This window comes from Meleagris gallopavo, chromosome 23, assembly GCF_000146605.3.
Source record: "Meleagris gallopavo isolate NT-WF06-2002-E0010 breed Aviagen turkey brand Nicholas breeding stock chromosome 23, Turkey_5.1, whole genome shotgun sequence".
Classification (NCBI taxonomy): Eukaryota; Metazoa; Chordata; class Aves; order Galliformes; family Phasianidae; genus Meleagris; species Meleagris gallopavo.
The window spans coordinates 1,463,414-1,487,288 of NC_015033.2; the positions used below are offsets into that span (position 1 = coordinate 1,463,414).

The 23,875-nt window shown below is 51.2% G+C and overlaps 1 protein-coding gene across 1 annotated transcript; it reads right to left on the bottom strand.

The window, feature by feature from the left end:
• Nucleotides 1-630: 630 nt before the first annotated feature.
• LOC104914159 (zinc finger protein castor homolog 1-like) lies at nucleotides 631-20,558 on the bottom strand. Its single transcript, XM_010722841.3, has 7 exons — nucleotides 19,154-20,558; nucleotides 13,330-14,170; nucleotides 11,355-11,423; nucleotides 7,073-7,163; nucleotides 4,943-5,107; nucleotides 2,330-2,502; nucleotides 631-1,588 (listed from the first exon to the last, which is right to left on the bottom strand). Exons 1-7 carry the CDS (start codon nucleotides 19,746-19,748, stop codon nucleotides 646-648), a joined length of 2,877 nt encoding a protein of 958 aa, XP_010721143.2. The 5' UTR covers nucleotides 19,749-20,558; the 3' UTR covers nucleotides 631-645.
• Nucleotides 20,559-23,875: the final 3,317 nt, after the last annotated feature.

A 23,875-nucleotide genomic window follows, 5' to 3' on the forward strand; every position in this document is an offset into this window, starting at 1 on the left:
ATTAAAGGGAAAAAAATTAAGAAGAGCAAAGAAAAAAGGAGGGAAAAAAGTTGCTGACAGGAACATGTCTGCGGAGCTTTCTTCCACAATCCCCAAGTGACTAAAATATTAATTTGCCCTCCGGCAGTACAGCTGACGGCAAGCTGCTTCTCAGCCAGCAAGTGGCATTTTATTAAAAAATAAAGGAAAATAGTTCCCTCAATGACCTTTCTCTGCTTTAGGAAACAATTTTTCAAATAATTTCAAAAGCATGGCGCAGATCCCCTCCCCTTTCAGCAGAGTGCCTCATCCCATGCTCAGGAGCGGTGCTGACAGAGCCCAGCTCAGGCCCAGGGGGCAGCGCCATGCTGGGTGCTGCCAGGCGGACCCCCCAAACCCACACTGCTGATTGTAATCAGCAGGAGGCCATGGGGGGCACCTGGTGCTCTGCTGGGAGCCCTCCAGCCACCTAGGCCTAAGGGGCAGCACGCCCCGTTCACTCGGCCATGCAGATAGCCAGGCTCCACAGGAAACCATGCCAAGATTGCCTTTGAGGGTTCCCTTCCTCCAAGGGTTAGCTGCCATTCAAGGGTCATCTGGACACGACAAAATTTCTTCTCCCAGAGCTGCTCCTTTATTACTCCCTTCCCACTCCCAGGGGGCCCCTCATTCTCTCCTCTCCGGATCATCAGGCACGCTTGTTCCTCCCACTGCTAGGACAACTGATGATGGCAACTCACCTGCTTCAAGTGCCACAGAGGGCTTGAGTGCAGCCGCTGCCAGCCTGGCCATCATCGGGGAGATTAACCCCTTGCTAGCAGAGATCCTTTCCATTATGGATGCTACTGGAGCTGGAGAAGAAGTAGCTGAAGGCTCACCAGATCCTGAGATGGCCTGGGATGAGGAATCTGTGGGAGCAGATGATGTTGGATTGGTGCCAGATGAACCAGCAGTCATCAGGTTAGCGGAGCTGGCAGGAAGTGGTGTGGAGACTCGGCTGGGGATGATGGGGAAGAAGGATCCAGCCGCTCCAGGAAGTGCTGAGTTGGAGAGTGCCAGAGCCAAGGGAATATTGCTGGGAAGAGCCTGGGAGAGCAGGCCGGAGATCTTGGTGGCTGGTGTCATGCTGTTGGCAGGCTTGCTGACCTGTGAGGAAGCAAGCTCAGCAGCAGAGGAGGGTGCAGCTGGGACTATGAGAGAAACGGAAGACTGCTGACTGGTGGGAGAGGCACTCAGGCTGGAGTTCTTTGAGCTCATTGCAGAGAAGTCAATAAGGTCATCATTACTGGACTCCTCTTGCTCATTATCCTTGGGTCCCAGGAGAGAGGCAGGCAGGCCCAGCACTCCTGAGCTGCGGATGTGCCGGCGCTCATGCTTGCGTTTGTGGGAGGTCATCTGGCTGGTGGAGGTAAAGGTGAAGCCACAGCCTGCCCTTATGCAGTGAAAGTGGTTGGTGGCCTTGCTGTAGACACAGCCCTCATACTTGCATTCCTCATACTTGTAGAACTTCTTGAAGCCATCCTTGGCATAGGCATCATCTTTGATGTGGTAGCTCTTGTGCTTCTCAATGTCACACTTGTTCTTGAAGGTGAAGGTGCACCCAGGTCGCCTGCAAGGGCATCGAGGAGGAGAGAGTGGTTGCCGTGTGGGCCAGGAGCACAGTGCAACTGCTGTCACATGCCACCCTCTGGGACAAGGACGGCAGCCAGTATGAGGCAGTGGCCCTGGCTACAAAGGGGCTGAAGAGTTTTATGTAAGTTAACCTGCAACACCAAGTCAAGCAAAAAGTGCTGTTGTATGAGACAGCTTGGCAGCCATCCCCACTCTGAGGAACAGCCAGCATAACGTGGGGATGCGCCCACCACTGCAAGTGCCAACCGAAACAGCGGCTAAAGAGAACTAAGGTACCAACTACGTTTTTCCACTCTTCCTGAGAACATGAGAAATCAATAGAAGAGCGTTTGTGTACAGAAGGGAGAATCTGGCTCTGAAAGGGATGAGCTGGCTGGAGAGAACTCTAGCATGAAAGTGCCATTAGCAGTGTATTAGTGTCCCCCTGAGTTGAACTCTGGCATGAATTGAGCACTGTGATCTCCTTCCCAAATGATTCCTGGATGTCTTTTCTTTCTTTCCTCACATCACCACAGACAAGCCACCTGTGTTCTGTGCTAAGATCCTGGCAATCACATCTGCCCTGGAGCATGAGCCCTCTCAAGAGCAGCACTGAGAAGGCCACACCAGGGAAGACTGAGTCCCTGTGTACACTCCTGAATTCCTGACTTGGCAGGAGGCAAACATCCATCTGCCTCCATCTCAGAGGCAGGATCCCTGCCGTTCCCAGCTATCTCACCTGCAGTGAAAATGAGTGGTTTTCTGCCCGTAGAACTGGCATTCCACAGTACCACAGTCCTCCGTGGCGCGGAACCGCTGAAACCCGTCGTTGATGAGCTGTGTGTTCTTCTTGTGAAAATTCTCATGGGTCATCACGTCAGAGGTGCTCGTATAGACCTTGTTACAGCCCACCTACCCCAAGCAAAACAGGCAGTTGTCAGCACAGTGTTTTAACGTCCCACCATGATCTTATTAACATCAGCAATAATAAACAGATGAGCACCACACGTACATTTAACAGTTCCATTTGGGCATTTCTCCTAGAGCATTAAGTCATCAGTTTAATTCCCCATCTAAAGACTGAAACATTGTCATGAACAAAAACAGAACTCCCAGGGTACAAAACAGAAAAAAAGAGGAGGATGCAAAGGGATAGAAGCCCAGCTACAAATAACTGTGACTGTTTGGGGAGAAGGCAAGCAGGGTTCCCACTGTTCAGAAGACTGACAGATACCATTACTTTTTGTCATCTTGGAGCGACATGGGATGGAGTAGGACTTGCATCTATTAGAAGAAACTGAAATCGCCTGGGAATGAGTTATTTCCCTCCTTTCTTTCTCGGAAAAAGGCAGAGTGGTGCAACATAAGGCCAATCTTTTGAGCTTGCAACACAAGGGTTTCATTTGAGCAAAGCACAAACCCTACGTTCAGCTGATTTAGCAAACTGGTGGCGCTTTTCCCTGCTGCCTGTTCAAGACTATTGCTTCTACAATTTTAAACTCGGGCAGCAAATGGGAATGGTGTGACGAGGACGGAATGCTGAAAACCTGCCTTCCGCTGGGTAAAGCGGGCAACTTTGCCATATTGAGTAAAAAAACACTGGAATCTGAAAACGTCCTCAGCCCTGCTGAGGGAGGTATTTTTTTTTTTCCCTTTTCTTCTCCAGCACAACGTGTGCCAATGCCTGCACCATCTCAGAAGTGAAGAGAACGAAAACACCACCTCTCAGTTCAGCCCAGGTTGATTCAAACAGGCAATAACAAAACCCATGACAAATACCCAGGAAAAAAAGGAATCTCCAGCTATTTCCAATATAAAAGAGCCTCTCTCTCTCTGCACTGACACCTTGAAAAAAGACAGACCCTGCACGGCATTAAAAAAAAGAATTAAACAAAAACCTCCTTAGGAATAATTTGCAATGCAGCTCTTGGTGCTAAAGCCTAAAAAAATGTCAGTTTATATAAACAACTAACTGAATTTTATCCACACCAATTATGGACATAAAGAAAAAAACCCCACGAGATGGATGGCACAAATCCTGCCATTTAAGCAATATTTTCTTTAATTGAGGGTTTATGTTCAGACACCTTTCCTGTAAGGCACTGCTTACATGGGCATTGCTTCACTGGAAGACAGTGGGCACAGTGTGGAATTACCCATATATAGTTGTGTAAAAGAGGGTCTCTATTCTAACTCAGAGTGACTTAAAGCTTGTACTCTAGAAAATTAAACAAGTCTCATCCTGGTCAATTGAAGAAAATGAGTGATGAATATTACGGAAGAATAACAGAAAATGTCCTCAAGAGAAAGTCACCGAAGTTCCCCATTTATCAAAAGCCTGTAAGCACGTGCTTCAAGCAGCCCCTATTCAGGACAGCACTTGAGTGCATGCCTAACGTTTAAGTATGTGCTTAAGCCCCATTGACTTCAGAAAGCTTACCTGACTTCAAGTCAAACATATGCTTAAGTCTATCCCAGCAAAGCGTTTAAGCATGTGATTAAGGCCTTGTGACTTTAACTGTGGTCTTAAACTGTTGGGATTGCGCTGGAAGGGAGACATGGGTCACAAAAGCTTTCATCAAGTGCTGCTTGATTATTCTGTTTCGTACTACAGCACATGATTCAGGCCACAATTTTAATGAAACAAGCAGGTATCAAACCCTCTAATCTGAGGCACAATCAGGGGAAGACCTGAATAACTTGGTGTGTCCATGTCAGAAAAACAGCAGAGGGGTCACGGTCACATCTGGGCAGCAGCCCCTGGTCTGGGAACACCACTGTTGGCTCCTGAATCAAAGCTCCCAGCTGACAGTACAGACATGTTAACTCCAGTTCCATTGGCAGAGGAGATGGGGAACCAGGGGTGTCAAGTCTAGGTATGTGACATAAAAATCTAATTACTTTAGAAATTGATTACAGAGGAAACGAACCCAGTGTTAAAGGGCAGATGTTCCATAGAAAAGCCTGATTTCAGGGGAGCACCAGATCAGTTTGGTAGCAGCAGAACAGTGGTGCCAAAAGATGTCCCCAAATCTCAGAGAAGGGACTGTCTTGAACCAGCGAAGTCCAAGACAACCTTGAGCCCTGCTTTGCCTCACTGCATGGACGGGGCTTCCACACCCAGAAAACCCTTCACCCTGCCCAGCACTCGGCAGGAAGGTCAAGGAGCAGTCTCTTTGGAGAAGGGCCTGGATCAGAAGCAAACAGGAGCTCAGAGCAGTGAAGTTAGGGCTCCTTTGCTCTCTGGCAAAGACGGGCTGGGTTGTTAGATGTGAAGGTGTCCCTCAGCCCAGCAAGGACACAGCTCCACTCATCTCGTATGCTACCACTCAGTCCCCGGTCTGGCCGTTACCTGCATGCAGTGGTAGTGTGTGCTTTTCCCATTCAGGTGGCAGCCGTGATAGTACACACTGCAGTCATCCAAGGGGCTGAAGCGCATGAAGCCGTGCTGGAGGGAATTATCACGTTTCTTGTGCATGTTGTAATGCCGAATCACATCCTGTTTACTAGTGAATCTCTGGAGAGATACAGAGACAGACAGAGTGAGACACACGTGAAGGGAGTGGGTGAGTAATCCTGGGAGCAGGGTTTGTTGTTGTTGTTAATAAACTTCTGGTACCAGCAGTCTAAAGCTCAGCAGCAGTCATCCCAAGAGAGTCAAAGTAGAGACCAACTGTGTGTCCGTATTTTCTCAATAAAGGGAAAGCGTATGCACATGAAAACCTTTAAACATCATAAACATGACACTGGGGTGATGTTCAGAATATGCTCCCTGCAGCTTTAAGACCGCAATTCTTCTAACATAATTTTAGCTGCTACTATCTCGAGGACTGCTATAGTTAGAAAGCAAGCCAGCAAACTACACAGCCTGCAAGAGAGACATCCAAGCTCCCAGATCCCTCACTGCAGTGGTTAGTGAGACACTGGCTGCCACATTCATGTCAGACTAGAAACTGGGAAAAACACTCTTTTTCAGCATCTTCCTGGTGTCGGTTGTCTGCCACCCCTTAGGAAAATGAAGACATAGAATTTTCTTCTGGTGACAGATATGCTGGTAGCAGAGCTCAGAGCCAGATCTGGATGACCAGAAGATCCCTCCCATCCTCTACCTGCCTGAAGTAATGAGAGGATAGCCCACTCTCAGAGAAGGATAAGTGCCTTTAAAATGAAGCTTTTCATTTCTATTTCCCACAGACATCAATATTTAACAGAGAAGGTGGGAAAGTAAATCTGATTTTTTAAAAGAAATCAATATCCATTTATTTTGAGGAGTAATTGAAAAGCCCTGCATTCTAATGTTTAACAACTTTTCTAGTCTCCCTCACAGGAAACAAATGATTATCGCTTCCACTCTCTCCTTCTATAATATCAATCCTGATCAATCTCGCTGGTATTGGCATGGGAATAGATGGATACAGATTTCAACAGGAATCCCTTGGAGGCCGGAGGTATGATTTCCCTGGGTGTACATACAGGATTGCTATTGCCAATCATCGTTAATTTGTGCCCACTTATTACAGAGCGTTACTTATTATAAAATATATCTCAGCCATAAAATAATTTGCATTTTAAAAAGCAGCCTAAATCCTTATTCCCTGCGAGACCAGACAGCTCCTTTGCAAGCAGCTCCCAGACTCTTTAGGAAATAATCATGAGACCAATCACAATAATAGGTTTTTCTGTCTTTCTATTCTTTATGTTTCTCTCTTTCCTGGTGCACAGATATCTGTGTCACAGCTGGGACAGACTCATCTCAATTACTGAGTGCTAGGAGGACCACAGTGTGCATCCCAGAAAAAACCCTCCTCTGATCAATAGAAACCCACAGGCAAACTCAGCAGAGCCAGATCAGCTTCTCGTGCTGTGGTCAGGCTCTCACTCCCATGCGACCAGAAGGTCTCCCGGGTAGGGCAGAAGTTGTGTCTCATGCACAGCAGAGGCCAACTCTGGGATTCCCTCTTACACACTCTCAGCCTGACCACAGAAATGGCAGAGTCAAGCTCAGAGACCTGGGAAGAGGGTAAACACTCGGCACGTGATGCAGCTTGCTTTGACGTTGCTGCCCTGGCAGATCTCCCAGCAATTACAGCATCGGACATGCTCCTGCCCCCAGCTCTCCCCACAGATGCCGGCCTGCTGCTGGTCTTATTGGGTGTTTTGTTGCAGCTACTGCCCCTGCAGCCTCACTTGGGCAGCAGGACGGGAAGAGCCAGGCTAACAGAACAGCATGCCCTGCTTCCAACCACAATTTGTACCAAGGAAGAATTTATCCTCCTGCTTTCACTGGTGTAAATCTGGAGTAGTTCCCACTGGCTTGAGCTGATCGATACTCTAGCAAATTCAAAATCTATCTTGCTCTCTTTTTAGAGCAGAAGAGTGATGACACGTGCTTGCACGAGGGAGGACAGCACAGAGGACATGCACCTCCCCTAGGCAGGACCCTTCCCACCTGGCGGCTGTGCCATGATACTCCTTCCTTTACCTGGTAGTTGCACTCTGGGTCAAGGCAGTGGTAATGTTCTCGGTACTGGTATGCACAGTGTATGTGTCCACAGTGCTGGCTGCCAGAAAACCTGTGTGCACGAGAGGAGGACAGGAGAACAGAGAATGAAACGGTGTCCTGAGAGCAGTGTCTGTGAGCAAGGTACAAACAGAGTGAGTCCCACTCCTGCCTTCATCCCATGTGGCCAGGGCATCCAAACCCACCTGCTTTATCACCTCTGAGGACAGTGACCCCTCCCACTTTTCTTTTCTTATTTGTCTCTATTTAAACAGGTGTTTCCTGAGAAAGATCCTTCCGGGCTTTTACCTCCTGAATCTGCATATGTTTTTCTTTGAAATTCACCTCTATTACCTCAAAGTTGCTTACTTGTGGAAAAGTAAGAAAGGAATTAAATATCACACAATTCTGGAATTCTCATTAGTGAGTTTGGATAGCTCAGCAGTGAGTTTCAGAAACCTCCCACACCACAAGGAAACAAATGAACATCGGTCACACACGTCTACCAGGATCACAGAAAGCTCAGAAATTCATTAGTGCAAGTTATGTCTCCATTTGGTGTCATGCTACAGAGGAGGCTGCAACCTGCAGAGCGGAGGGGAAGCCAGGAAGGCAGTGCAACATCGTGGCAAGATCATATGGGAACTGAGTATGATGGAGAGAGCAATGGAAGACAAGGAGAGATGGGTCAGCAGGAGCAGAGCGAAGCGCCTCTACCCTGTGTGCAGATTCTTCCCGTGCACAGCTGATGGTTATTTTCCATGTGGATGTAGTATTTGCTCACAACAAAACAGCGCAAGGCAAAGCCAAAGGATTTTCAGCTTGCCCTTAAGAGCAGTTAGGAGTAGGGCACCCACTCCATGCTGCCTTTCATGCAGCAAATCTGCGTAATTCCTGACATAAAGGGTGAGAAAAAAGGCAGCGAGGCCACATGGTAGCTGCAGACAAATGGACAGTGCACTGAGTGTGCTGACAGACAGATCAGTGATTGGCAAAGGAGGATGCTGTGGTGCCAGGCTGATCTGTGCAGAGATCTTCAGTGCGTATACCTGGGGAACCCAGAGGAGCTGAAGAGCTTGAAAGGGAAAAGCAGGGAGGGAAGGGGACTCAGAGGGGAAACATTCAGAGATAAAGTGCCATCTGCTCAAAGGTTCCTCCCGTCACTTCATGCTAAATGCACCGGGAGCGCAGATGATAAAGGGCATCAGAAAGAAACAAGGAAGGGCAACAGGGAAAGGGGAAAAAAGGAGGAGTGAGGGTGTCCTGGGGCAGCAGAGGAAGGGGCAGGAGCAGGAGAGACGGCGGAGCACCAAAATGCAAGGTAACGTTAAGCTGCAGGACAGGAAAAGGAGCCAGGATGGAGAGCAGCACTAAATAAGGCATTTCTGGAGTGCAGTGAGGAAGAGGAGGTCAACTGCAGAGACAGCAGGGCCTCCTGGAGACGGAGAGGGGATTTAATTGACAGAAAAGGTAGACGTTGCTAAAAAATTAAATTACTTTTTTTCCTCGGCATTCACAAAAGGAGACAGGGACAGATGCCAGGAGCAGACATGCCCTTCCCTGGGGAAGGAGAAGAAATACCGCAGGAAATCGGGATCACGTCAGAACAGGTGATTGAGAAACTGGAACAAACCCTGGCAGTGGAGAAGAAACAACCCACAAAGCAAACAGCAACGCTAGCTGCACAAACAGAGGGCACGAAACAGCACTGAGGGAACTGGTCCTGCTGGTCTGGGGCTTGTGGAAAGGCCAAGGAGCTGTGGGGTGGCACGGGGAGAGCAAAGAACTGTGCAGGGCTGGGGAGATGGGGTGTGCGGGCCAAAGGGACACTCGGCACAGGCAGAGCTCAGGGAGAGCTGCCCCAAAGAGCATTGAGGGTAAGGATAATGCAGCAGAGATGCCAGCTGCAGCAGAAAGGCTGGACACCAAAGAACTCTGCAGGCAGCTGAGCATGCGGGGCGCTGGGGGAAGGATGGAAGCAGCACACACAGCTCTGAAGGGACGGGCTGCTCCTTCAGCCTGCAGGTTGAGGTTCCTAAAGGGTTATCTTTATCCTGTGTTTCTTCTGACACTTGAAACAGTTCAAAGCTATTAATTTTTAAAGCACAGCAGCTGTTTAGCTTTTTCATAACAGGAAAGCTCACCCAGCACACACTCACTTACACACATACACATGTGCCCATTTCCATGCACATGCATCAACACCCCGATTCATTTACATGACCGTCCACACAATTTCCATGCACACGAACAGGTGTGAGCACACACACATCTGATTGCAAACTCAGGCCATTTCATCACGCTGATATGCAAATCCAAACTCCTAAGCTGTGAGTACAGGCACAGATTCATTTCACAAGTACACCTCCCTCCCCTTCCCTCACTTTAATCTCTGTGCTTTTTTTTTTCTGGCCAAAGAACCAGTCTTGATCTGGCAAGAGTTAGAAAGAAAAACCAAGGATAAATAAATAATAATAAAAATAATAAATAAAGGAGTCAGCATGCTTAGTGAGTGTTTACAGACTCATTACCCTGTAACGATGATGTGAAAGAAGGAAGAAAAAACCCACCCCAATTACAAGGGGGGGAGGAAACCCACACAGAAATAAATATTTAAGCAAGTGCTGCCAGAAGCACCATCTGCTGAGGCACTAATAATAATAATAATAATTTTTTTCTGTGGTCTTTTTTTTTAAATTATAAATATAGAGAAAAAATAAAAAAAAAACCAACCCACCCCAAACTAGCTAAGTAAGAGGTTTTGTTTTGTTGTGTGAGAGAATGGATTATCCCTGGGCAGCTTTTGGCAATGGCTCTGGCAAACTCATTAAGCTAATTATGCAGCGCAGACATACAGTGTCGTGTCTCTCTTCCCCCCTACCCCCTCATTTTAAGGCTTAGAACTGTTTTTAAAATTGTGTGTAAATGGAAGGGATGTGGCTGGGCCGCCAGCGGGCGGCTTGCGGAGCTCTTTGAGCAGGATGTGGTGTCCCTGCGCTGTCTCAGCAGCCTGCTCGGTTACCTGCCCAGGGGAAGGGGCTCACCGAGCACTGTGAGCAGTGGATGCGGTGTGGGGTTCGAGCAGGGCTGTGTGAGAGGGGAGCTGGGGACACAGAGAGCAGCATCTTCTCTGAGAGAAACCGAGCAGACTCAGCAATCAAAGGGCGCTGCTCCTTCTGCGCCGTGCAGCCATGGGCCCAAAGCTTGCCTTCCTTCCTGTGCCCTCCCAGGAGGTGGTGAGCTGCTGTGTGCACCAGAGGAGCTGCATGCGAGTGACCTCCCGCTCCCCTTCTGCATTAGAAGGCATGTGGGCAAAAGGGCTCCAGGGGCATCACTTGCCCCCATCCTCCTGCCCTGCCCATGTGCCGAATCCTCCCTGCAGCTCCCCAGCTGCTGTCTCCCCCAGGAAGCCCCCGCAGTCTCGGGCAAGATGGGGAAGCACAGTGCACCTTCCCCTCCCCTCCTGTTCCCCATGTGCTGGTGGGAACAAATCCTTCAGCTGTATTTGTGGAGAGAAGTGCTTGCTGGTGGCTCTGTACACAAGGGGCTCTCACAGTGAGCTCCCTGATAGCACCGAGGATTCAGGGGCTGGGAGCTGAGGCTGGGAGCAGAGGCTGATGAGCTCCAAAGCAGGCAGGTGTTCTGCAGTAATCTCCTCTGTCCCTCTGGCTCTGATGGCATTACTCTGTGCCACCGCTGCAGCCTGAGCTCCTTTTCAGCACTGCTCATTCCCGTTTGGCCAGAGCTCAGCCGAGGTGCCCCAGCCTGCACACAACCAGCGAGGGTTTTCAAGTAACAGAGCTGCAGAATATCCCCTACTGGGCTGAGACCTGCCCAAACTCGATTCACTTGTGGATTCCTCCCAGCCTAGGCTCTCAGGACGAGATGTCCTTCTGCCTCCAGTGGGCACGGGCACAGCGGGAGAAAAGGCTGGAACTGGCACAGCACCGGGCACAGAGTGACAGCTGAGACACGGCGCTCCCATTTACATCACAGGCTTCTGCAGTGAAACATTTTTCCACTATTTGTCACAAGTCTAGCAGCTCTGGGGAGCCGAGCACACTCTTGGCATGCCTGTACACCTCTCACAGCTACTGCTATCCCGAGCAGGGGAACAGAGTGAGCACAGATGCCAGAGGGAAATGGAAGTGCCAACAGCTGGTTTTAAACACTTGGGCCAGATGGACAAACCTCATCTCTCCAAGGCCCCTTCCACCCCCTTTCTCCCAGCCCTCTCACCAAGAAAGAAGACAGTTTTGCCTACCTGGCAATATACTTCTGGTAAATATTTACATCTTCGCTGACGGTGGGTTTGTCAGTGGGTAATCCATTCCTAGGGAGAAACAGAGGACAGAGCTGGTCAGCAGCAGGGGCAGACACAGCTCCTTGCTTCTGCACAGCACCACACACCAGGAGGGAGGTGACCACACACCACGTGCAAACCAGGGATGGAAACATGAAGACAAAGGCCTCCCCAAAGCACCTTGCAATACTGCCCATATTTACACAGATGGGGCAGCAGAGGCATTTATTTTAATCTCTAAAAAACAACCGGACACCCATGCCACATGAGCTTGGATTACTTGGCACTAGTTGGAAACATAAAAATTACATCCTCACTGAGTTCTGCAAGAGGAAAAAGAGCTCCGGGGCAGGCTAAGCCCACCTGAGACATAGTGACCCATCAGCACAATCCTGGTTTCAACGAGGACACCTTTGTCCAGGTTCACTCAGAGCAGGTAGATGAGTTCCTAACATTGAATGGTTGAGTTTCAACCTGTGCTATATGTGGATATGCATAATTCCTACCAGGTTAGTGGGTTTCAGTGGGGACTGAATTAGAAGCCAGGTCCCAGAGAGAAGTTAGCACAAACAACAGGTTGCCTTCTTTAACCACAGAAGCCTGTCTGTAGCAAGCAGCCCGGAGGAAAAGGACCAGAGCCACTTCCGAGTTCCATGTGAGCATGAGAAAGGAAATAAAACTGGAATCCCCATGCGGACGGAGGCTCACAGCCTCCACGCACCACTCTGTGGTGGCCACTGAGCAGCTGAGTGCTCAGGATACTGCAGGCACAGAGGCTCTGGCCACGTCACCCATCACAACAAGGCACGGTGCCTACAGGAATATTTACAGCCGTGTTTTTTAGTAATAGCAGTCCCTGCCTGCCATCTGGAGCACGTACCAGGTTCTTCTCATGCGGGGGGCCAGATAATAATCTTTTACCCTTTCTTGACCCTAACCACAGAGCTCCCACATCTGTCTGCAGGCAGCTGGGGCATGGCTGCCTCACACAAAGGCAGGATCACCAGCTCTGCCCACCAGTCAGGGAAATGTGCCACTGATAAATCAGTGGCATGTCAAATCAGAAAGCTTTTTAGGCAGTTTGACTCTTTTTCAAAAGATTCTCATTACAGAAAGACCCGTATCAGCCCTGGCACTCTCGCTGCCCCATGGTATTTAAACACAGTCATCCCTGGTACACGCACTGTGCAGTTGTGTCTGTGCCCCTCGGGTATGTGTGCAGCTCTTCTACAGCTACCAGCCTGGGAAGCCAAACTACACAGTAACACAAAGTTTGGCAAGGCCGTTGACTATCTCTATTCAGTCAATGGCATCACTGCAGAGATTGCCAGCGATGTGTAAGAGGTCATTAGTGGTATTTGGGCTAATGAGTTTGCCCAGTCTGCAGGGTAACTGAATCACATCCATTTGTGTAAGGAACAAGCACATTGAGAAGACACACAGGCCCAGTCTCATAAAAGTACACGTATGCCTAATTCCTGTAAAATGAATGGGAATTAGGCACAGAAATATTTGGGATGTTCTAAGACATTCAAAGGCTCCCTCTCTATCATTCAGCAGAGTTTTGCCACTGAGTTAAATGGAAGCAAGAATTGGTTTCTCACAGCATGGCTGGCTGCCTGGGGCACTGGAGGAAGAGGAAAGGAAGCAGTTATGATCTTGACCTCAGAGCGCTGACAGCACCATGTCCCCTTATCTCTCCTTTCAGCATATGAGCCCAGGAGCTAGCAGGCTCTGGATTCATGGCTGTGACTGCTGAGGGCAGGCCACATCCTCAGCACAAGACAGAGATGGAGAGTGTGACAGAGGAACAGACACAGAGAGCAAAAAGAAACATCTCATTAACAGTGCAGTACGTATCAGTACATGGACTATGATTTGCTACTGACCCATGCACTCGCTAACACAAAGCTAAGAACAGTGGGAGGACACTTACTTCACTGTAGAGACTGTTCCAGTTGTGATGGAGTCTGTCTTGGAGAAAGTCGACTTCAGGTACTCAGGAGTGTTGAATGGCAAGGAGACAGCCTGCTCCGGGCCGGCCATGGGAGTGCTGCTGGGGGTGCTGGCGAGAGGAGTAGGGGCCAGGCTGGGTGTTGGAGCTTTCACCTGAGTGAGTTTCTGAATGTTCCTCACATCGTACTTGGAAGGCCGGCCCACCTTGCCCGTCTTGAAGGCGATGGCTCCTCCCATGTCTGGGCTGCCTTCCCCAGGCTTGAAAAGGTGCAAGTACTTGACATTTTCTAGGTCATACTTGGAGGCCTTCTTATAAGTGTTGCCATTCTGTGGCCTGATGCTCTCACCTGTCTTCAGCTTCTGAATGAAGAAGTCGTATTTGGAGGCCCGTGACATCAGGCCCTGCATCTGGGAACTGCTGGGAGAGGGCAGCGGTAGGATGGTGGCTTTGGTCTCCGTCAGCATGGAGGCATCTGGACCTGGCAGCCGAATGGGCTGTGCCAGCACCGAGGAAGCTTCTTTGCCCAGCTTGGAGCCCAGCTCCTCAGATTTGGCCAAGTGCATGGGCCAGGAGAGCTGCTCTCCAGCCTTGAGCTTGCGGATGTACTCCTCATACTTGGAGAATCGAGCTCGCTTGCTCATGGCATCCTCGCCAGGGAGAGAGGCTGCAGCTGCGGTGGCCTCTGAGGTAGCAGCGTTCAGCTTGTCGAAGCTGATCTTGCGGGCCAGCTCATCCCGCATGTTCTGGTCATCGTAGCCAAACATGCCCAGGAATTCATTCATGGTGGTGGCAGCGTAATCTCGCAGCGACGAAGCTTCCCCTGCAGAGAACCAGAAGGAGAGAGTCATGCAAGGGGTTGATTTTTCTTCTCCTCCCATACCAGCACTGGTAGTGAGGAGGGGGGTTAGGAGGAGAGGGGAGCATGATCTACTGACGTTTGGCTCACTTGTTAGGTTTTACGACTCTTAAATTAATTTAGTTTTAAAAAAAAAGTAATTAATACTGGGGTAAAATAAAAAGAGTTCATCAATGCCAGGAAAATCAATTTCCTAAATGTTCTAGCCGATGGCTTTTCAGTACATTAAACAAAGTTTCATAAATGTCTCTGCACTCTCGCCTTGGCCTAATATGAAGAAAAAGTAATTTTACTGGAAGTGAGACCAATGCCAATATGCTGAGGTTTATGCGGATCTGTCCTTGTGTGAGTGTGTGTGTGCACGGACAGACCCACGGAGGACAGGCTGCAATGCTGGTGACCATACGGGTACAGCAGGAGAGGGCAGAGTGGGGCGGTGCTGAGCGGGCAAGGGAGGCAGAAGAGGTGGGGATGAAGGAAGGTAGGGCTGCACGCCTGAACAGCTCGTGGGAAGGAGAGAGGGAAAGGAGTGGAGAAGGCAAGTCAAAGGCAGGATGGTTCCAGTGGTCGCTGCAGTCCTTCTTGCAGTTCTCTTCAGCCAGCTTTCTCCCAGTGACTGGGGAGTTTCTCCTTGCCACACTCCAAGAGAGAGCAGTTCAGTGAGGGCAGTGGAAACCTACTGGCTGCATCCTGAGCATCCAAGAACAGCTCCAGGAAAAGGGGAAAGCCTGCACAGGTGCCAAATGGATGCAGCATTCTCTCCATCAGCATTTGGGCTGAGGACAGATGAGCTCCCCATGTAGGCTTCAGAGAGAGGAGGTGTGTTCCCTCCAGTGAGTGGGGAAGGGGCAGGAGGGGTTGCTCTGCCTGGGGGCACTAGGAGACCAAGCAAAAGCTCTTCCTGGGTTCTCTCCCTCCCCTATTCCCCTTCCTGGGCCACCAGGAGGGGAAGAACACACATCTGGAGGTCACCCAATATCAGTATAAAGAGGAAATACAGATTGTTCTGATGTGGCAGCTTGGACTCATTTGGGCTTCAGTCTGACAGTGTTTCTCCTCCTCCTCATCTCTCTCTTGCTTTCTCCTGCAGAGTAAAGATTTACTGTGTGCAGCAGTCCTTCAGACCTCCCCCATCATCCTTTCCACTCACTCACATGAGCTCTGGGGTAGGCAGGCTACCACAGGAGCACCAGCAGGGGCACAGGAAGCAGGTGGAGGATCTAAGCACTGGGTGCAAAGCTCAGACCCAGACAGCACAGCCTTGAAAAAGAAGGCATTGAGCCACAAAAGTTGTTAACAGACCCCAAGCATGAAAACAGACCTATGAACTGGGGAGCTGATAGCCTATAATGCCACACGCCTGGGCATGCATTTACACAAGCACTTCTGCACGCACAAGTGCCAGTCAATGAGCAATCTCACAATTTAGCAGCCATCAGCTTGCACAAATCTGCTTCCACAGGACTATGAGGAGGAAGAGACTGCCTCGAACAGGCACTAAAATGTGCATGTCTGTGAGGGTCACATTCCTGTGTCAATACTGCTCGACACAGCTGACTTCACAGAGTAGAACTGCTGCTGCACCAGTTCCCTGGGTACGTGAGAAAGGCCGCACACAGAACATGGCTGCAGCCTGCAAGCAGCACGATGCAGGCACTCTGCCCAGTGCTGGAGTTTGCTTCAGCCCCAGATCAGCCGCCAGTTCCGGGCAGTTAGAACCATCATCCTGCATGGGATTTTGGGATGCCCAATTTCAGAACAGGCATCCTGACAGGTATGGAGTGGGCAGCACAGAATCAGCCCCACAGAGCCCAACAACAAGCCTTGTACCCAATACTCAGTAACAAGACTGGTGCAGAATTCAGATGCACAACCCAAGACCACTGGGAAGGGTGAGCTTTCAGATTTTCTTATGAGTTTTGCAAAGCCTGAGCATGAGCTCAGATTTCAGCACCCCAGATCTAATCCCCTCATGCCCCAGAACATCCTGCATTGTCTATCTCCCTTTGCTCAGGTTTGGTTCTGGATGACTGCAATACCTCCCCCGAAGAACGGCTTTGTGAGTGTTGCTGTCATTTCTCATCCACGTTCAGATGGAACCTTGGCCAGCTCCCGCTGCCTAGAGAGCACACCTTCACTCACCCACCAACACACCCCTACAGCCCTGACAACCTCCACGTTTTTGTAGCTAGGCAGAAGGCTGGGGGCTCTTCTGCTGGAGGCAGACAGGCTGAGACCCTTCCAACCCACTCTTGTTACCGAGCAGACAGACAGCTCTCCCATACCCGTGTGCAGACAGAAGTGAAGCAGAAGGACAGCGGCTGAGAAACAAATCCCTGTGAAAAGTGAGCAGCCCTCCCCCTGCATCGCATTTTTCTCTCCCCTTCTGTGTGATAACAAAAGGGCTCCCTCTCCCCTCGCTGCCGCTCTCCATTTGTGGGCATTGCCAAAGAGCAGAGATCTGCGAGTCTCAGAGCAGCTATCGTATCACAAAGGATCCGGAGCTAGCAAAAAAGGGGCTAAAAATAGCCTGCAGCAGCACACTATATATGGAAGGAAAAGCAAAACAGCCCAAATGGAGCTCAAGGTCTGGATCCTGGGGGATGGGGCATCCCAGCCAGGGCTCTGTCCTTTATCCTGCTCAGGAGGGGGATGTGGAAATCTGGGGGCAGTAGGATAACGCAAGAGAAACTGGCACTTGTCATGCACATTCTTCCAAGTGGGGTCTCCCCGGGAAATCTAGAAGAGAAATATTCCCTTTGAAAGGAATATTTTGAAGGCCAGTATTCCCTTTCTGAGAGAGACAGCCCACAAGCTAAGAAAAGAAAACTTTGAAAACTTGCACACAGGAAAGCTCCTGGTGACTGCTTTAGAGCAGTGTGAAAGTAATGGGCAGAGGGAAGAACACGGGACTGTGCAGGAAAACTCCCCCAGTACACTGCGGAAAGGGATCCCGGTCAGAGCCTGTACCAGGAGTGTAAATGCTATATATAAATGTGTGTGGAGAAGCGTGGGTCAGTCAGGGTGCAGGAGAGGGTGCGTGAATGAATGAGGAAACACTGCGCGTGGGCAGGTCAGAGGCTGACACACATCCCTTGCCGGCCGCTGGCTCTGCAGCTCCTGGAGGGAGGCACGCAGTGAGGCTCAGCATCGACTCCTCGGTCCTTGCGTGTTCCCCATGGGCATTAGCTGTCTTGTTTCAAAGCATGAGGACCAAAGAGCATGGATCAAGCCTCTGCAGACTCCTGCATGCTGCCCAGCAAGCCCCACTGTGTGACCCTGGAAGGAGAGAGTGGTGGCAGGAATACTTTGTCCTCTCCAGCACAACAGATCCTTCACACTGTGCTTTCCAGGGAATCGCTGCCATCAACATTTACACCAGGCTTCCCGAAGCAGACGACCAAGACCCAGCAGCACATCCTTTGCATGTCAAACCCCCAGTGGCTCTGTATATGAACCCCACGTGCCATTACCTGCCCCCTGTCCAGCCCCCTGTGACAGCTCACAGATCTTTGTGCAATCCTCTGACAGCACAGCCCTTTCAAGGGATATCACTGACAACTCCTACTTGACAAAATACCTCAGTTCCTTCTCATTTTCCACAGGTTGGCAATGTATTTTGACATTCTAGGTTCCCCTCCTTTTAGTTTTCATGGCAAATAAAAGCTGCAAATGTGGGCTAAAGGGAATTAAAACAAACTGAAAACTGAGTCCAGGCACAATCACCTTGTGTCTGGGAACGACAAGGGCTTTCCTATCAAAGGAAACTGAAGGTCACACTTTTCCTCATTGATCTTGCAATGTTTGTTAATTACTCTGTCACTGATGTGGCGAAGGATAATTAAACAGCTCTGTTTATATCTTATATGCATAATTATGTGCGCTGCCACTGAACTCGTGAAGACTAGAGAATGTGCCTCTCCAGAAGGGGAACGGACAGACGGAGATGAGTTTAGGCTGCATTATTAACAGGAGGAGGAAAACACAGGCACACACAAAAGGAGGAAAGTTTGATGGATTCACAAAGTGCTGAGATCAGGGGAGGGTGCACACAGGTGGAGCAGATTAGGGGGGGATCTTTCAATTATGGATCCAACCCAGCCGAGTGACAAATCGGGGGAGGGAGCTGCTGCCCTAATAGAGAGAATTCAATCTGTCCTAAGCTTCTTCTGAGGCTTAGCACTAATATGGCCCCAAAAAATCAATCTGGGGGCCTGCGTATCAGAAAACGAGCAAGAAACTCAGCTGGGGTTTTCCCCAGTAGCTGTGGCTGAACACAGATTTTGAATGAGGTAAATAAATAAGACATGAGCTATATGAAAATAGGAAATGCATACGCAGGCTGGGGGAAGACTCTTTACAACGACACCCAAGTCAGCGCCCAGTTCAGAAGTGGGGGCTGTGCAGTTTTGAGAAGAGCAGCTCTGCTGGGCAGGAGATGGAGCTGCTGTGTGTTACCCCTAACAAGGCAGGAGTGCCAGGGCAGCCCTCGTGGAGGGGCCAGTGCTGGGTGGCAGCAGCCAGGGGAACAGGGGAAGCAGTGATGGAGCATGGGCATCTGTTAGAGGTTTCTGTTTGGTACAGCCCTCGGATCAGCTTTCAGTTCAGAGGGTATCACTGCTGGGTAAAGTACAACTGGTGGGCACAAGCACGCTTACACACTCTATGTGAGAACAAATATCTAGGGAAGATCTACTCTACCATGGGATCTTTGGTCTGGGAAGAGACCCAGACACATCCACCCTGCTAAGGGAGGGTACTCTGAAGCAGAAACAAAATGGTCATGCTCCCAAAATCAAAATACCCAGCAGCCAGGCAGGCCTCTGCTAGGGGACTTGGGGTCTCTGGCTTTCTCCTGGGCAGACACAGCCAGCAGAAGCTTGCCCTTTCCCTTGAAACATGTGGCCAAGTCACTGCCCCATGGAGGGGTGGGTGGCAGGGCCTTACCTGAGGTGGTTCCCAGCTTGGAGGCCGCCTCGCTGGAGGCGCGGTACGCGTCATCCTTGGAGGCCGCCCCGTCGGAATCCCTGTCGTCCAGGAATGTGCCATCCTGTGAGCCCCTCAGCACGTCTGCCTCGTCCCCGTTGTCCTCCTCATCGCTGCAGCCCTTGGGCTGCACCATGTAGACCCCTTCAGGCGGCACCTCCGCACCCTCGGCGCCCCGGCATTCCTTGCCCTCGGCCCGCCCCAGCAAAGGCTCCTCGTACTCCCCGTTCACCCACTTCTCGATCACCTCCCTCCTCTTGTCCTCCTCGATCTTCTGCACGTGGCTGAGTCCGTCTGAAAACTCAGTCCCTGACTCCTTGGTCCCGGGCTGAGGCAGATCCTTGTTGCTGCTCTCCCGCTGCGGCCCTTTGTCCGCACGCGCCTGCTCGGCTCCCCCGTGGTCGAAGACAACCTGGCGGCTCAGCTTGGCACAGATTGCATTTAGCTTCAGGCCGCCTTTGCGCTTGGCAGCCATTGTGGGTTTTCCTGAGGTTGCGTCAGTGCATATAGTTCTTTCAGCTGGAAGGAGAGAGGGGAAAGAAGCGAGGAAGGGCATTAGAAGGATCAGAAATGGCCGTTCCCAACCCACAGGCCTTCACACAGGCCATAGTTGTCCCAGGAAGGATGGGATGGAGTCTTTGTAAGCTCAGAGCTGAAGCTCGGGCTGCAGAGTTGGCGCTCCCGACCTCTGTTCCCAACAGAGGGTCTCAATGGAGGCTGGACCTGGTTATGAGATTGGGCTTGGCTCAGAAAGCCCCAACACCTCAGGCAAATGAATGCAGTACAGACTGGTCTGCTGGGAGCCTTGCTGCTGCATCCTTCATCCTGCAGCACTACCTGCCCCCAGCCCCATCCCCAAAATGACACAGCTCCAAGCACATGTAACAGTTTCCCACTGTATGGGTGGTGAGTTCACTTTGTAGCCTTTATTTACAGGCTCAGTGCAGAACAACTATGGGGCATGGAGAATCAGTACAGAGAGCAGAGAACCAGTATGAAGTAGGGAGAACCCATATGGGTGATGGGAGCACTGTGCTGAGCTCTGCTGGGTGTGAGGCAGCTGAATGGAAGCAAACCGCCTGGGGTGGCATCAGCTGATCAGCCCCTGTGACTGCTTGCTCTGCTCTCACACACACAGGAAATTCTGCTCTCACACTTCCCAGCACAATCAGCTAATTAGTGGAGGTTTGTTATTTTAATGTAGTTTATTCATATGTGACAGCTAGTAAAGGAGGGGTGAGAGAATGTGGGGGGAGAAAGGAAGAAGGTGAGGTCTTAACTTCAAGGTCATGGAGAAGCTTGAACTAAACGGTCCCTATCACAGAGTCACTCACATAATTGCACCTCACCAACAATTAACAGGATTCAATCGCAAAAAAAACAAAAAACAAAAAACAAACAAAAAAAAACCACACAACGAAAACCTGATTCTAAAGCAGTTGTGTTGTCTCATTTCTCTTTTTATTTACGGTCCCTGCGAGAGGCACTCGGAGTGAGCAGGGTGACGGGTCCCAAAGCAGAGGTGTCAGCGTGGGCTCCTGGGTCCCTGCATGCTGCGACAGGGAGGTGCTGCTCCACAGAAGCACACTGAGATTAATCAGACCCCCTACGATGCACCCAGAAGCCATCGTGACAGCCTCTAATCCCGTAACATGACAGCCCAATACAAACACACTGAAACTTTAGACCTGCTGTCCAAGAGCCAGAGAGTGGCTGCTTAGCGTAAACTCCTGACAGCTTCAGACACGCTTCCCCGTCACAGGAATACCCCCCTGACAAATCTATCAGCCTCCCACACAAAGTGAGGCAAAATGCTTTTCTACCGTCCTGAATGCATCCCCCCTCTGCCCCAACTGCATCCCTGCCCCTGCAGAGCTGCTCCCAGCCATGTGCCTGCAACAGCAGCAGGTGTGAGCCATGCACGTGTGGCTTCCAGCATCCCATTTCCCCCAGGCACCCTTCGCACACCTCCCCACGCATCTCCCTTTCACACATCCCCCCGCACACAGCCTCGTGCCTACAGATGGGCGCCCGCAATGCTGCCGAAGTCTCTGCATGTTGGCACCTTCCTTTCCCATCACATTCCCGCTCTATTTAGGGCAGAAAGTGCCGGCCGCTCCCGTGCGCAGCAGTACCGCGCTGGGATTCTGGGGAGGCTGCTGTGAGCTCCAGCTGGAGCCTGGCCAGGACCCCGACAGCTCACTGTGTGCACTCGGCAGGGGGCCAGCAGTGCAGTGGGGCAGGTGGCCGGGGCCAGGGCAGCCACTGACCCCAGTGCTTCCTTGTCCTGGCAATCAGGACAGCCGCTGTGATGGGTGCAGGAAAGAAGGCACGCAGCCACCCACTGCCCCCACCCCGCAGGCACGGCAGGTCCCATTATGCTGGGCTGGAGGTGAGCAGCCAAGTGAGCGCACCAGACGGCAAATGAATATATAAATATTTATCCAAAGGAAGAGGGGAGCAGACGTTCCCGAGGCTGCACTTGCTGCGTACGCAGCAGCTCCAGGGAGCCTGCAACTTGTCTTCTGGCCCCATGGCACACACACCCCAATCCTGTCCCTTTGGCCCCCCCAGCTCCTGCCCTTCCCTCTTGCACCTATGCTGTCCCCTCTCCTGTACTTGATTGCTTATTTTTAGCATGGTGATGCTCTTCTTTAACAATCTGAGCATCTTTCTGTGAAGTCTAAGTTAAAAATAAAGCAAGTTTAGAAAACTTACCTTTCCCATGATCTACCAAGCCAACCCTCCCAAAGACCATCTCTCCATCCCACCTGTGCCTGTGTGACTGCAGGGAATCAGAACTCCCCTCTCCTCTTGCCAACTCTGCTGCCAGCTCTCAGCAAGCCGGTGCATCTCTATCTCCCCATCCCTGATTTCCTCGTCTATGGGGCAGCAGGGACATTGGCAGTATCTGCATTTCTCCTTTAGGCCGACAGCTTCCAACAGAGAAGGGAAACTCGGCTGGCAGAGAACCACTGAGAACGGCACTGGGGCTGGACGGGAGCAGAGCATCCTCACACATCCAGGTAGGGGTGCAGCAGGAGGGCCCTGGATCCATGAGTCCCTGCCCCAGCCCCCTCCCCACTCCACAACACGCCAGGTCACCCCGTGTCCGCACTGTGCTGTTTAAAGATTCTCAGCTAAGTAAACATCCCCCTTCATTTTCTTCTTCCAAATAGAAATGTTTTGATTTTGCATCAATCTGAGGAAGCCATTTATAACCTGAGCCTGTCACGGGGACTTTTCATCTCTGCCCAGGACGAACTCTCCCACATGCTCTATTTACACTGAGTGCTTCCTCTGAAAACAATGCCACCAGCAGCACGCCTGCCACCCCCTCCCCACGCCCTGCCACCAGATAGCGGCTGCCCTGCACCATCCTCAGGACATCGCTCCCTTCAAGTAGGAGCACAAGGCCCAGCAATGCTATGGGCTGGGGACAAAGGACCCCGATTTGGAAGAGAGGGGTGCTGAGCCCGGGAGTGGGAACCCGTGTGGGATGGGGCAGGGCAGGGCAGGAGGGCTGAGGGCTATGCCTTGGGATGGGACACAGGATGGGGAGGGCCAGCGCGGCGGCACTTCAGAGGGCCGGGCACGTCGAACAGATGGAGCTTTCATATTCTTATTGAAGAGTTTTCAGCCCAGCTGAGCAGCTCCGTTCAGGAGGGAGGTCCCAGCGCCAGCTTTCCAGGAGCTGCAAGCTCTCATTCGATTAATTATTAACAGTATTATTTGGGGCGGGGAGGGGGAGGGAAGGAGGGCCCACACGCTGCATGGGCCTTTTCTTTTTTTAACCACTGTGATTCGAGTCCAGCATGGCAGCAGAAAGCTGCAGCCGTGCCCCAGCCATGCCCAGAGCAGTGGATAGCAGCCGGGCACAGCCCCTGCAGGGACATCTCCCCTGGCACTGGAGCCCTACGCCAGCCCAGGCAGCCCCAGCCCAGCCACGGTGTGAGAGTAGATGCAGTGTGTGTGCTTTCCCCTCTCTGGTTTATCAATAAAACATTTTATTGCTTTTAGCCCAGGAAATGACCTTGGATTAGTGGATGCTGCCTCTTCTGCCTGGCCTTGGGGACTTCAGTGAGGCTCTTTAGCAGCCCTGCGTCCTGCCCACATGTCAGCATGGAGCGAGGGGAAGCCCTGGGTGCACACAGAGGAGCAGCAGAGCACAGTGAGCCATCCTCCTGCCTTCCCCACTGCGCTGCGCTGTGCTGCCCATCCACCAAGGGGCAAAGGGAAGTCCTTGAGCTGTAGCACGGTCCCCAAAGCCTGCATGGTGCTGAGCTACAAGCCAGCCTCTCTGTCCACGTCCCCTCCCATCATCCCAAGCACACAATTCTGCCCCAGGACGACTTGTGCCCCATGCAGAGCTGAACCCCCTGGGACCAGGCAGCCTGCAGCCTGGCCTCTGCCACCCCCACGCCCGCTCCCTGCAGCCGCGTCCGCCTCAAGAGTGAGCCCTAAAGTGTTAACGGCGATTGGTGAAATGGCACAGCAGATTGCTACAATAAATAATTTACTGATATTTATAAATATTCAAATCAGCAGGCTTCAGAAATTGAAAGGGGGGGCTGAGATGATGGGGAAGGGAGCACACACGCGCGTGCGTGTGTTTGTGTGTGTATGTAGAGGGAGGGGGGACAAACATTAATTCCCAGGTTCTCCAAATTCATTTGAGGACTG

Excerpts from the sequence above, each read along its gene's own strand:
- LOC104914159 (XM_010722841.3), bottom strand. The coding sequence starts at position 19,748 with ATGCCCTTCCTCGCTTCTTTCCCCTCTCTCCTTCCAGCTGAAAGAACT. Across the intron at positions 7,164-11,354 it reads TACCAGAAGTATATTGCCAG|GTTTTCTGGCAGCCAGCACT; the intron begins GTAGGCAAAACT and ends TCGTGCACACAG. Across the intron at positions 2,503-4,942 it reads CACACTACCACTGCATGCAG|GTGGGCTGTAACAAGGTCTA; the intron begins GTAACGGCCAGA and ends TGCTTGGGGTAG.